Genomic DNA, 14,978 nt, shown 5'->3' on the forward strand with positions numbered 1-14,978 from the left:
CCGATCTGTACCGAGACTGTTGTTATTCCTTCACCTGAGTTAAATGTTGCTGTGTGTAAACCACGCTGTGGTCCGTAATCTCTACAGTCATGTATAGAGAAATTTCCATCACTTTCAAACATCTGATGCATATAATTGGACATAAAGGTTTATACCAAACTACCAAACTGAGATGATGTGTGTCGTTTGACCTCTCACCTTCGCAGCAGGTTTTCTCGGAAGGTGACACGATTCTTCCTCCAGTTCTCTAGTTCGGGGCTGTTCAGTTCAGTGGCCTTCAGATGGTCTAACACGGTCGAGTCTTTGCCCTGCTTCCACAGCTCGTAGCGATCGGGCTGCAGGCATCGCACGAAAACATCCATGGAGATCTTCACCATGTCCTTACGACAGGTACACTGGATGAAAAAAAGACAAACAAACAAACAAAAAACACCAGAGAAAGAGGAGAAGACTCTACGTTAGTTTAGGGAATAGCTGCAGCTCGGACACGAACAAATTCTATTGTCCACGGCAAACAAGTAAACAAACAAAAAGCTAATTAATTCCTGGTCAAACAGCACCTGGGAACCACTGTCACATCACACTACACTCAGCTTTACACAGCGTAATCCTCCACTGTGGTAGAATACTGATGTCTACGTGGAGAGCGGGGGCTACACATGACAATTTTAGGTACACTGACTGTGCAGATTTTTGACACACAACAAGGCAGTGAGTTGATTAGAAAAGAGGAGGTGACCTTCTGTGGTAAACCGATGAAGATCGACAACAAACAGCATGGAAGCAGAAATCATACTCTGCAGAGAAACATATTTTTGACTTCGTTTTTATGTATTTACGTTAAGAATCTGCATGTTTTTTATAACCAATCTTTTGATCTAATCCATCTTTTGGATGATAGCCTGAATAGTATTGTGCAGATTTCTGCACAGCAAAATGAGAAGAGCACTAACAAATAGCAATGTGTATTAGTAGTCAGGTTTTGCACAACAACTATAACCATAAGGACAGTTTGTACACAACTAAGATGTGCTGTATATTTTGAGAGTTTTGCCACAATTCATCATCAATACAACAACATGTGATTAGTTTAGAGTGCAGGACTTGGGTCACTGCTCAGTAAAATACTCTCCCAGTTACTGGGATCCAACTGCAGTGGCCAACGAGCAGTTACTCCATGGAGGAGGCTGTTGTGTTATTCAACATCAACACCAAGTTAGTCTGATATATGAGGGAGAGTAAAATGAGGCATGTGATAAGACCTGGTAAACGTGGTACTGTGCAGATTTCATTTGTAGTCTAAAAGAGACTGACAGCGGCATCTGGCAACCACTCAGACTTCAAAATGCCTCCACAAACCTTCATAATGACATTGCCGGTGAATGAATCATTCTGCTGACTGGTGACAGAGCTGTTAAATGAAACCACGGCGCTGTATATAAGCAAGGGGAAAATGGCAGGTACAGCAGAAAGAAGTTTGAGAATGATGGAAACAAAAGGAAAGAGATGAAACAAACAAAGACGGGGGAGGAGAGAGTGAGATGAAAATATTTTCTTTTGTGCCTGGCTTGCTGTATTACATTCTAGCCCTATTATTTCCCGAGTTGTGCTGAGAGCCTTATGTTCAATTACTGGAAACACAGCAGCTCTCCCTCCCCAGCAAAACAATATCCTGCCTACATCTCATCGAGACAACACTTGACAGACGGAAACATTAAAATATGGTGTCGGGTGGAGGGTGCTGGAGCGGGAAGTGGGAGGGCAGACGGGAGCAAGTGAGCATGGGCACAGCTGATTGTTACCATCACGAAACCTTTAGTGTGAACAGTATCTGTCAGGAACCTACGAAGGCAAAAGAACAGCAGATAAATATTGCTCTTACGCTGACTGTATCTGGAAAAATATGCCACTTTCATTTGTCAATGGATATAAGGGCTGATTTTATCTTTATATAACTATTAACTAAAGAGGCTATGGAGATTGTTGCCATCCTCAAGGGCCAGGATGAGTAACTCTTTATTATCATATAAAAACTTAATTAAAAGAGGGAAACACATTTGGAGATGCAAAAGATCGAGGAAAACAAAAACTCGCCCCGAGGCAGGCAGTCAATGAGCCCTAAAGTATACTTGAGCTCTTAATGAAGCTAAATTGTTGCAGCAACAGAAAACCAAGAGCCTGGGGACTTTCTATGGACTGGATGTGGCAAGTACTAATGACAAAACAGAGCTCGAGTCTGACATATCTGACCCCGCCGCACAGTAGCTGTGAGGTTTTGATAATACAGAAATCTTTATGCTTGTTTTGATCACATTGTCGCCAAGGACGTAAATAACCAGGAGGAGAATCCAAAGAATGAAGAACGATTGGAAAGGTAATTAAAAACGGTAAAGATGCAAAATGCAGAAGAGGCCACGCAGCGGGGTTGTACATCATCCAGCTGCTTATGCTATTAAACACACTGTGAAATGAGACAAAAACTTATCTGAGGCCGTCTTTGCTTGTGTGTCTCTTCCATAAATGTTTCTTGGGTCTTTCACTGAGATGCATGCAGCAGAAAAACGCTGACCAAGTTTAAATAATGCTTAAATTGCTCTCATTTTTCTTCCCCACATTCTTATTTGTTTCCCTTCCTTATCTCCTCGTATACAATCCAATCAACAACAGCTGCTTAATGTGCTGAAAAGAGCAGGGATAATTTAAAAAAAAGAAAAAAACAAATCAGTAAGCAGTGTGGAAACGGTAATTAGTAAGTTGTGTATGGCTTTCACTACTGCGGACCTGGAGATGCACATAACAAACAGCATATACAGCACTGGGCTGCTGCATCTGTCGGGTTTATTTTTATGTTGCACCAAGTTTCCAGCTGTAAATGTCACCAGTATTTCAACTGTGATGAAAACACCATCCACTCATCTCACTATGGTGCCAGAAGCCTAGGGTCTTTCATTACAATATGGCTGCCCTCCACTGACGGTGGCTGACAGAGTGGAGTGAGTGTTCTTCAGATAAGTGAAACAATGAACATAAAACTTAACTACAGACTGAAAAATAGAAATGTAGTCTTTCAGCGACATCAATATGGCTTCTGTGTTGGTTTTTGTTATTGGTATGCTTTGTGAGTTCATTGAAATTTTAATTAGGAAATTGCACATTCAAATTGCTTCCAGTCATATCCGTGATGTACTGGGGTTCAGTGTGGCAAATGCTGCCTTTGGGCCATTTCACATCTTTCAAACACCTAGAGTGCAATTGTGATTATGAGTGTCATTACGGGTGAAATCACAGGTTTCTAATGTGATAATTAAAGTCTAGGTAAAGTATGTGTGCAACATGCTGTATTTACTATGACGTTGACGACCCCAACCGTCCTTGACAACTCTCTGGAGAAGTGATGGGAATCCTTTTCTACTGCTTGATTTGTGTGGCAGATAATCTTCTTTTAATGGTCTTGGTCAATTACAAAAACCCAGTTTGTTTTCTATTGAGCATGTGAGTTTGTTTTTTTTACGTGGGCAGTTTGTTCTGGGCTGTGAGCAGTGTTTGCAGTAAGACCAATCATCCTTCCCCCTACCCGTTTAATAATGCAGTGAGTCTACTACTAAGAGAACACATTTTGTTTATTGGTTATCGTGGACACAGGATGCACATAAAGCCTGATAAAAAATCAGCATGCCCAATCACAGCATGTCTGGCCTCGCCAAAACAAGACAAGACTGCAAACAAATATAAAAAAGATGGAGCAGGTCATCTGCAATTCACTTTCAAGATGAAAAAGTGATGTGATTTAGTCTGGGAACTGGGAGGATCATTTCTGCTCCTCTCTCTGCCCTGACAGAGGAAAAAAATCACCCTGCAAACCTTGGGGAGCAGTGTGACTGAGCACTAAATGAACAGAGAGAGACTCTCATCCAGAATACTATAAACCCAGAACACAGAAACTGTTAACACTGAGCAACATTAATGGCACTTTCAGAAATAATCTGCAGGCATACTTCCACCCATCTTTGGTGCTTCAGTCGGCTCATTGCTCAGCTGTTCTCTTCCAAACTTGTTTCTACCAAAGTTATTTCTCCTCTTTTATACCAAGCAAACTAGTTTAAGTGGCTACCAGAGCTGCCTTGACTGCAGGTGTTCACTTAGTATGTCTGAAGGATGGGTCTGCGGCTGAGGAGCTTGTATTTAAGAGGACCGAGACATGGCGCACGTCCAAGCTCACTCTTTCTCTCTGTCTCTCGCACTCTGAGCCCCTAAACAGTGACAAATTTGATACAGGGCCCCATTGTTCACTGTCCTGTTTGGTGCTGACAGAATAGGGCTCAGTAGGGGGAGGACAGGAGAGGGTGGAGGCAGAGTCAAGCGAGTTAGCACATGACTGCTTCAGTCAAAGACAGAAAGGGAGCTGGAGGAGGGAAACCAAGGGAGGGTGGAAGACTTATCAAGCATGTTGATGATGAAAGGGAGGTATAGAGAAATTCTATATATAAAAAAATCAGACTAACTAGAACCTCGGCAAAACCGCACTTAATCTAGCTGCTCAGTTTCTAAGCTAAAAGGCAATGGAGATCATTTTTACCATGATGATCCTGTCATGAGAGGTTCTGTTGCTACCAAAAAAATATATAAATAGTGTAACATCGGTTATTGAACCTACTTATTAATGAGGAATGTCCACTTCAACACGTCATATGCCAATTTGTTGAGCGTAGAGTGATTCACAGAGAGGAAACCTGAATGGGTTCAGCATTTTTGCTTAAAAAAAACAACCATACAGCTTGACTGCTGCTGGGACTGAATTTAAGCAGCACTGGCCACCAGACAATTTCTGTAGCTTCTTTGCTACCGCACCAACTCAAGAGAATGGAAATGTCTGTGTGAGAGACAAAGAGAGAGAGAAAGATGGATGGGCAGAAAGAGTCTGTCTCACTTTGCTGAGCTGTTCTCTTTCACATTCCTCTGATTCCCTGCATGTGGTGCTGCGCTGTCGATTTGTCGACTCGGATTAGCGGTACAGAGTGGACACACACACACACACACACACACACACACACACACACACACACACACACACACACACACACACACACACACACACACACACACACACACACACACACACACACACACACACACACACACACACACACACACACACACACACACACACACACACACACACACACACACACACACACACACTCCAGGAAAGACAGGAGGAAGTGAACAGGAAAATGGAGTGGAATGTATTGAAAAGAGACAAGGGGGGAGGTTTTTCCAAGGGACACTGTGGTTGAGCTCCCATCCACAACCAACTCATGCCTTGTCAATTTCATGCTCAACAGCCCTCGGGCAAAGAGGCAGTTTGTGTCAACGGAAGGATGCGAGGGTATGGTTAGTGTCGGTAACAGATGGTGTGCAGCAGGGAACCAGACAACTGCTTTAATATTATGATATGAACTATTACTTCACCCCATCAGACAAGTCGCCGCTGAATCACACACGGGATCAAAACCTCCTCCCAGTGGAGTGTCTACATTTGCTTGGAGAGCGTTTGTGTGAGTGACGTGGGTGACGTGGTTTCCATATGTTTTCTTTTTACACCAAATTTCGTTCCTTGTTTTTGCTGATGCTGCTGATGCAATTAGGTTTCTGACAACTGCCTAAATTTAAAGGAAAGTTGAGTTGGTTGGATGCTCATATTGTCTCTGGTTATACGTTCCCTTAGTGGTGACTTCATACCTTTCCAGATCAAATCCAAAAGGTTTCAAGAAAGACACATGTTCTATTTATCATCATGTCGCTTTCCAGACACAAATGCACGCCTTTTAGTCAAATGTCCAGATTTCACAACACAAAATGTTCATCTCTCAGTGACGTATCCTCGTTGCAGCTGTCTGCCCGATCTTACCTGGGTGGCCATCTTGCCATAGTCTACCCAGCGCAGGGTGGCAAAGTTTGTGGACTCTGCACAGTTGAAGCCGTGGTTGAAGCCGGCATGGTAGCCATAAGGAAAGGTGACCATAAACTCTCCTTCATTCTGAGTTATCTGTTGGCAGAGAGAGAAAAACATTAGAACAAAAAAAAAAAAACATTAAGACTTTATATCACTTTAATTTCCATCTGTACTCTGTGAACTGAATTCCAGCTGAATCCCTATCCAATTCATCTGAGGAGAGAGAGAAAATCTTTGATCACATTCATGGGTCTGCTGCTGCGTCCGATAAAGACAACTATGTATCTCATAAACCCACTGGCTGAATAAAAACTAATTAGGTCTCTCATTAAGGACAACATTAATCTTTGCTTTAATTGTTTTGGGAGACAACACTTAAATTGTTGCCACATTTTTATTGGACATTTTATTTCATCTTGTAAAGATGTTTCTGCTAAATAGACTTTGCAGCTGGGGACCACCGCAGCAAAGTGATGAAATTGCATTGGGACTTGGCAGAGGGCTTTTAATTTGAAACGCTGGGCACAGGAAGCTCCATGGCGCTCCTTAACCTGAATAACCTCTCTAACCTCGAGTGCCTCAGTGCCCATTTTACATATCTTCTAAATATTGCAATTTGCACTATTCACCTGTGCATGCAGATCTCTGTTTTATGTTCGGAGAGCAGAAATGATCAGCTCTGTGTGTGCATGCTGCCCACTTGGCTTTTATCTTATTTATGTTACAGTGTTTCTGGATTTAGCCGATTATGATTCGCAGCGATGAATGCTTATTTTCTGAAAATGATCTGCTCCAAATCTAAAAGAAGTTCTATAACTAGTGATGGATGTCACTTATACAACAGCTGCCATTAAGTATATGAGAATAAGCAAAGGAGTTCAACTCCTCAGTAACAACTTTTCTCTAAACTTTTCTGACTTGTGAGCGAAATTGATTCAGTCTAACAAAACTGCTGCTCCAAGTGTTGAGTGTCTTCCCATGAGCTCAGTGTTATTCTGAGAATTTTTTAAGAAATGTGAGGACAAGTTAACCGCGTTCTTTTTTTTTTTTAATGCGTTGCCCCAAAACATAAGCCCTCTATGTCTGGCTGTGGATCTCAGCTTCTTTGTGAAGCTTGGATCGAGGCAATCGAGAGACACATCAAGCCAGACAAGGTGACAGGCATGAGGGGAGAGACAGGGGTAGAGGCTGAGAGCGGGATTTAAACTTCCTCAACTAAAGGCAGTGGTTCAGATATCAAACGCCCCTTTTTGCTCTTGCAAGAACGCAAGAAGACGATTTTATTTTTACACATGAATCAAGAGCGGTACTGTAGGTATGTAACGAGTAACATGTTCGCTGTGATAATGACGTCCTGAAGGGGGAGTGAAAAGATAAATGGGGTGGGGGGAACCCTCTGCTGACAGAGGAGATCTGTATGCCTGCTATGAGCCAGTTTTTCTTTTTTTTTCATTCAATCTTCTTTTTTTTCATGTGAGGAACGTAAACAGCGAGGTGAAAAAGAAAGCCAATTAATTTTCTATGACAGACACAAGGGAAGATCATTATTCATACTGTATCAATACTACAGCCTGTAGCAGCCGTGGTGTTTATGTCAAAGCTGAGCCACTAACCTTCCTTGCGATGTCATTCATCATTCAAAACAAGCCCATCTCTTCAGCAATGTATGCAAGGTTTACTTATGCTAACAGGGCAGAGCAGGTGTGGAAAATGCATCTTTGATTCCCTTTTAAACAATCAAATGACATATTCCAAGATTTAATAATGATAATAATAATAATAATAATAATAATAATAATAATAATAATAATAATAATAATAATAATAATAATAATAATAATAATAATAATAATAATAATAATAATAATATATAATATATCAGTTTCAGCTTCAACCAACAGTTAAATTACCATGGCTGTATGTGAAGGTGCATGGGTTCACATGAGCCTGGCATCAATCAATATTTACTTATAATGGCTGAAATAATTAATAGTTTGTGTTCCCCATTTTACATAAAGGTGTTAAAAGTTAATGCAATGACTGAAGTAAGTAAATGCAGACCATTCATTATTATGGCCTGTGCTGTGCTTGTTCGCCACTTCAAATGGTAGATACGGTGTTTGAGTTCTTTGACCATGGGATGATGATAAACTAGCTTTCTTCAGTGGACTGTAAACATTCGAGTCGGCAGATGAGAGTGTGGGGAACAGTGAGTGATGAGTGACACCGTGTCAACCCGTTTATGAAACTACTTTTGCACAAGCCTTATGGCCGACATCTAATATTTGGCAAAGTTCAAGTCTAGCACATTCTAACCATAATCCAGACAGCGCCACCTCTGCTTGGAAACAACATGGGAAATATACAATTGTCATGATGACTAATAAAATATAAATTGTTGTCACGCAACATCGACTAGTCAGTGGCCACTCACCCTGTCAAAAGGAATGCTGTATTTCTTTAGGATGGATGGAGATATCAGCGTCATCTTGTGGCGGAGGAAGGCATCGCAGCCTTGAGAACTGCCAGGGAAGAAGCCTGCGGAGGGTCACAACAAGCACACGACATTTAACGCATTTTACTGGTAATCCCGATACGCCGTCTATGAGAGCAGCTCAAATTTTATTGATAAACCCACGAATACCTTCATAAATACCACAGACATCGGCAAAGCTTGGTCTACAAACACAGGTTGTAATGAATAACTTAATCGCTACCAGACATTGTTTATCAAACAGTTTATGTCAAATCAAATTGTGGCGCTGGTTTCTAAAAGCCTTCAAGTTATAATCATCATTCCCTGATCCAACAACAATTTCCTAATGTCACGACATCCAGCTGCGTGTTTGCTGCCTGTCAGATGGCACAAGTTTGTCGGCGAAAGGTAAACTTCCGCTGGTGTGGGAGCTGAACAGACAATAAATAATGTGGAGAAACTATATGTGTACAAAGTGGTGTAAGTGAAGCTGGGCGTCCTTTCTTTTCAGACAGCCTAATTAATCATTACACAGTCAAAAGCTATGCACTACCTATCAAAAGCCTAAATTCTGGACCTAATACACAGCATTCACACGGTGTATTATCAGTATGTGTGTGATTAGTAAATGGAGCTTTTCAATGATGTGGTGCTGCTTTAAGTATCTTTGGTAGTTTTGGAAACAGGCTTAATTGGCAGGTTAAGTATCTGAGAAATACCGGATAAATACTGCCAATTAAACTGTAGTCTGCAGGAGGAATGTAACAGTGTTTAGTGATTTTTGTTAATCCTGCAACCTGGAAAAGGAAATCTGGTTTTCTGTTGACATGGGGGTGAATTAATTTACTGCCTAGAGTGCAGAATAATCACATTACCGTAGTGTATGTAAATTCGTTGTTTGTGTGCCTCTAGCTTGGATTTCTGGGGGAAATCTGATGGATCGCATTATGGCACAAAGAAAGACTACAGCACAAAACTGAAACTGGGAGCAGTCTTATCCCATTCAGTGCAGCCAAAAAGAAAACCTTTGCCTGAAGAACATCAGCTTTGCAGTCAGGGAAAAAAAACATGTACTGAAATTGTGCAAGAAGAGGCAGCACTAAAACTGAAGGGCCGCCAATGTCTTAACCAGTGTTTCCATTTGTTTGCTGTGTAATTAAAATATTACAATGAATTAAAACAACATAATCTAGAACTGCTGCTATTTAATTGTTGGTGGCTCTGCTTCCAAGGTCATTAAAAATAAATCCTGCCCACTAAAACTGTGTATTGTGCCGATGTGTGATTAACCTCTTTGTTGTTCGACAAAACTCCACCAACACAGCTGCTGAAACTGAAACTTTTGTGTTACAAAACAACTCCACTTCCTTAAAAACACACAGAGTTGGAGCTTTGAAGACCCGACATGTCTGTCTAAAACAAAGTCTCACTTGTGCTCTTGGAGACAGAGCAAACTCCGATGGCCTCTGCATAATCAAAGAGTTTCTTTTCCATCACTCACTTTCGCACTCTTTACTGTCTGTACCCACCAGTGCCTTAAAGGGGGGTCCATCCAAGCCTCCACCCAGTTAAACTTTAATGTGACTGACAGTATAATCGGCACCCATTTCATCCTTCATTTCACTGCATTGTTTCAGCCTCTGTTCTACCCTACAAAGCAAGAGAGGGAGAGAGGGTCTCTATTCTCTCATCGCCTGCCTGCTTGTTGGAGCTGATAAAGGTGAATAATGTGCCGACACAGCCCGGGTATTAATCCCCATTAAAATGCAGCTGGCTCTCTGAGCTCTCCGTGGGGTAATATTAACTTAAAGGCTTCATTCTGTCCTTTTGAGTTTTAAAATTAAGTTCCTGCCTACAACCTAGTACCCCCTCGTCCTCCTCCTCCTCCTCGCCTCCAAAATCCAAAAAGTCTGAAATAATGTGGAAATGAGGAGTGATAAGAGAAACGGCTGTCGTCGTGTCAAATATTTGGAGAGGAGTTTTCAAGTAACAAGACCATTGTCCCAGTCCCATTAGGAATTCCTACTACACTCATCACTGTCTTTTTAGGACCTCGTAAACAGTTGGCTGCCTGTGCAGACGATGGCTTTGATAGGTCAGTGGGTGCTAGTTAAATAACGTTGGCACCGCTTTCCTCCCACTGCCAGCTGCTTAGCTAGGAGAGGATGGATGCAGTCCGACGGTGACTGAAAGCTGAATGCCAACATGAAGAATGATAACACGGTTTGATGACATTTTATCACATCTATGATTCCAGGATTGCATTTACCTGTCCAATTTGAATGCTTACATATCCATTATCAAATCTATTTAACATAACCACTCAACAATCTAATTGACAACCATTATTTTTTAGGAAAACATGATGGATATTACACAAAAAATAATAGTAATCTTACATCTTTTTTTAATGAGCAATTATTCTTTCTAATGAACTAAAATGCACTGTAGGTACTAAGCAGGTGCAGAGTATGAAATATTTAAAAAGTTTAACTGGAAGATTAGTCTACTGTATGTGACTTCTCCCAACCAGCTGGGGAAGATTAACATGAAAGGATAAACATGGCATTGGGAAAAGAAAGCATGTCATGCAAAGAAGATTGCACTGTAATTGTCCTTGTCTGTCACATGTCACATACTGTGTGCATTACATATCCCAGCCACTCCAGTATATTGCAGGTAGCAAGTGTCAGGGCCTATGTGTTGGTGATTGATTTGCGCTCAAGCTCTTCACATCAACAAGGACAAACAGTGTGTCTATTTAATGAAGTTTTAATTGCACAACTTTGCCTCATCTACCCCTGCATTCTGAACTACATGCAATACACAATGTAATCTTCATTGATCAACACAGAGAATAGGAGGAGGAGAACATGGCTGGAAGAAAGGAAGGGGAGAGAGATGCAAGCAGACATCTTGCACCAGAGAGAAGGGCAGATGGTTGACAAAACACTAAAGGCAGATTGGCTAAAGAGCCTCACTTCAGTCGCAGTTATGCGAGTCGGTCAGAAGAGCAGTAAAAAAGAAGCATCGTATCACAACCACCTCTGGCTTATAATGTTCACAAAAGCATGTTATTAAATTGGTTGAGTGTATTATGGATGGAGTCTGACACACCAAATAAATAAATCTGGTTCAAGTGTATTTCACTTTCGCAAAATCTGCAATGCTCCTGGGTTGTTATTACACGTATGCAGACAACACAGTGAGCAGCAGCAGCAGCAGCAGCCAGTGCTCCTCTGCACCATAAACAATCGATCAACGCGCAGTCCGGATCGCCATTTTGATTGGACGACGTTGTATTGGCTTCGTAGGTTTCCTCCTCTTTCTGCAGGACAAACAGTTGACGCCGCCGGCTTCGGCTCAGCCAGCCTTTCACCCCCGAAATTCAACATCCACGGCCCTCCTGATCTTTTTTACTCTGAGCGAGTGCACACACTAACTGCTTCAAGCTGCTCTTCCTTCTTGAGCTCCATCTTGGCACAGCCAGGTGACAAAGAAATCTATGTTTTTATATGTGGTGAGAAAGCGGGATATGAAAGTTTGTCATCTCCTGACTACATGCACATTTAACCGCAGCATGTGCCACGGTGTTTACTGGGAGGACCGCTGACAAGAGGAGAAAGGGTGGTGGGGTTGTTTACCGTGAGTGGTAAAGGATTCTTCACAATGCTGTGCACACTGTGCTTACGGGGGAATGAAACAGGCTGTAGCTGAGAACTGCTGCTTAACTTTGTTCACCTGTGTGAGGGACAACTAGCGAGCGAGCTCTGGCTGCGTGTTTTCAGTACATGTCCTGTGTGGAGAATGTGTAGCTTTCTAATGCAGCTCGAGGAGCAACCTGGACACATAAGATGTGTTTCCACTGCAGGAGCTCCTGATGGGGGACAGAAAACGTCCTTCCACTGTGTGTGTCTTCACTGCAGAGTAGGACCCGTAAAGGACCTGCCGGCCTCTGAGGCAACGTGACCAGTGTGCAACATTTTCGATCATTGCGCTGTTTTTATTTTTTTACTGCTCCTGTTGTTGTTGTTTTTTCCAGCAGTGTAGACACTTTCTAATAATGCTAGGTTCTAAAAATGGTGTTTCAATTGTAGCGTAATCGCGTAGTTGTCTGTCCACTTATCATACATCTTGTCTCTTACTGACTTATTCTCTTATTTCCAGCTGTGTAGGCGCTTTTCTTTTGGGGCTTTCTCTTGGCATCACATCCCGCTTCGAGTATGCCCCATCGCCCCAGTGGGAAGTGATTAATCAGCGGTCATCCTCACCCAGGTGACGACCATGGCCTGACTTGTGTCCAGAAAGCATGCTACCGATCTTGTCAGCCCTCTTCAACCAGACTTCTCAGCAGGAAATAAAGATCCAGCTTGCACGGTGCATTTCACTGATATAAACTTCAACCTCAAAACTCTCTGTCCTCAGATTGTCTACTTCCTAGATGATCACACAGGGGAGAACATGTAGCTGTAGCTTATGTGACTGGTTACTGAGTTTTATATCAGTGTTTACGTCCGGCTTATTTGAACACTTCCTGCAGAAAAGGCCAATCTACGTTTAATCAATCAAATATTGTGTTGGTCATAATATAGAAGTTATTGCTTGTGTCTGTTGAATAACACAAGTGATAAGGAACTTAAAAAATAATGGCATATTAAATCGTAATTGCAATATTGGTTAAAAAAAAACAACAACAAAAAAAACACATTGATTGATGTCCCAAATCGTTCAGCTCTACAGGGCACACAGGGGTAAAATAAACAAAGCAAAAGAAAATTGTTTAAACTGAAAATGTCTTCAGTTCCTCACCTTGTGCCAGCCTCTCCAACCTCTTCCCGTGCTCAGGTGGGATGGCATACCTGCAGACAGAGGAGATAAAGAGGGCATCAGATAGTTTAGTGAATGCTTTTAGCCGCTACCAAGACAGACACGTCAAGTATGTTGCGATTGTTTCTCTTGTACATTTCCATAGACAATTTGATACTGATACATGTTCACAATCTTCTCTCAGATATTATCATTTTAGAGTTTCTGACCCAGAAGCCCCTTGGGTTCTTTCTGCTCCTCTACTGAATTTCCAACTTTTATTGTCTCATCCACAACTTGAAGACCTTTTTGATCATTGATCGTGCTGCAAGTTGTAAAAATGGAAATTGCAGGCCCATGAGATTGTGTCTGGGCAGCTTTGTTTGCTTTTAAAATATCATGAAACAACCGTTTCCTATTACAACGTCTAAAGGTGCTGAATAAAACAGAAACCATACAAAGCAATGGTAACAAGTCTTCCCACGAGGTGTGGGGATTGAGGCAAAGATGTAACCATTAGAGTAAAGAATATTTCACCTTGAATAAAATATTTGCATTTTATGCGTCAAAATTACTTTAAACAATGACTGTGTATAGATAAGAGGACATGTATGTTCATGATATGTATATGCTGTAGCTAGCAACACCTTCCATCTAGTTGCCACCATGAAAAAGAACAAAAAACTCCTGCAATAAAATTAGCATGATTAACAAGAGGACATACCTCCAAGCATACCATAATAATAATTTTTAAAAAACTACAAAAGCTCCCTGAACAACATCCTCACGTAGATACTAGATAAAACCTAAATAGAAACGAGCTAATAATTTGAAGGGAAGAAGAAGGGGAAACAGACAGGCTGGTGGAAAATGACCGATAAAGGGCAGGACCAGGGGAAATGACTGTTTTGGGAGTGCAGGGTTATTTCCCTCAGCACTTACCGTTTTAAGAAATGAAATTACCCATGCTGCTGCACACCTCACCGCCCCTCCCTCCCCCTTCTCTCTTACACATGCACTCATCATGCAAATCACTATTCTTGTCGATGTTTGAAGGGTCTGGAGGGAACAAAATGGAGGTTCGAGGCTGTGGTTGAGTTTATTATATCATATTGCTTTGATTGGCTACATTGTTCTGGTCCACTCTTACTTATCTTTTTTTCCTATTACTGCTTTGTTTCATTTGTAATGATTAATTATTTTTCTCCTCTATTTTATTATTGTACAAATACGGCAGTCCTGTGGCCTCAGCTCTGTGTAAGAGAAATGTACAACAAATAACAAAAGGTAAAGTGTTTGGAGGTGTTTGTAATGTTAATACATAAGGTAGGCAGTGTAAAGTCTCTCATTACACTAAATATTATGCTACATTTAGATAGCGAGTTGATTTGCAAAACAGAGTGGGAGGGAGCCTGCAAAGCTCAAATCTAATCTGCTCATTACAGTTATAACAATACTTTTTAAGTTAAATTATTTCCTCTGGGCTGCTGAAACCTCCAGAGACTTCAGGCAATGAACTACTATCCTCTCTCACTCCGCAACAGCCAAGAGCATGTTGGAAACAAAGGGAGAAACAGAGGGGCAAGCAACAGAACGAAAGAACAAAGATGGAGCGATGGCGTAATGCAACGACACCGAAGGAGTGAGAGAAAAAAAGAGGGCAGAAAAAGGGAGGGAGAGGGAGACGGAGAGAGAGAGAAACACAAAGCAAATGCATGAGTCGTTTTCAACCATGGAAGCCAA

The 14,978-nt window shown here is 41.6% G+C and overlaps 1 protein-coding gene across 1 annotated transcript in view; it reads right to left on the reverse strand.

Moving 5' to 3' along the window:
* Window positions 1–14,978, reverse strand: part of kdm4b (lysine (K)-specific demethylase 4B) — a 46,348-nt gene that overhangs the window by 17,271 nt on the left and 14,099 nt on the right. The window contains exons 6-9 of the mRNA XM_083970973.1: window positions 13,239–13,288; window positions 8,388–8,491; window positions 5,909–6,046; window positions 199–395 (exon numbers count right to left, since the gene is read on the reverse strand). Coding sequence (XP_083827099.1) covers window positions 199–395; window positions 5,909–6,046; window positions 8,388–8,491; window positions 13,239–13,288 — 489 coding nt within the window. The remainder of the gene's footprint in view (window positions 1–198; window positions 396–5,908; window positions 6,047–8,387; window positions 8,492–13,238; window positions 13,289–14,978) is intronic.

The sequence above is a fragment of the Trachurus trachurus genome (assembly GCF_905171665.1).
Source record: "Trachurus trachurus genome assembly, chromosome: 4".
In the NCBI taxonomy this organism is placed as follows: Eukaryota; Metazoa; Chordata; class Actinopteri; order Carangiformes; family Carangidae; genus Trachurus; species Trachurus trachurus.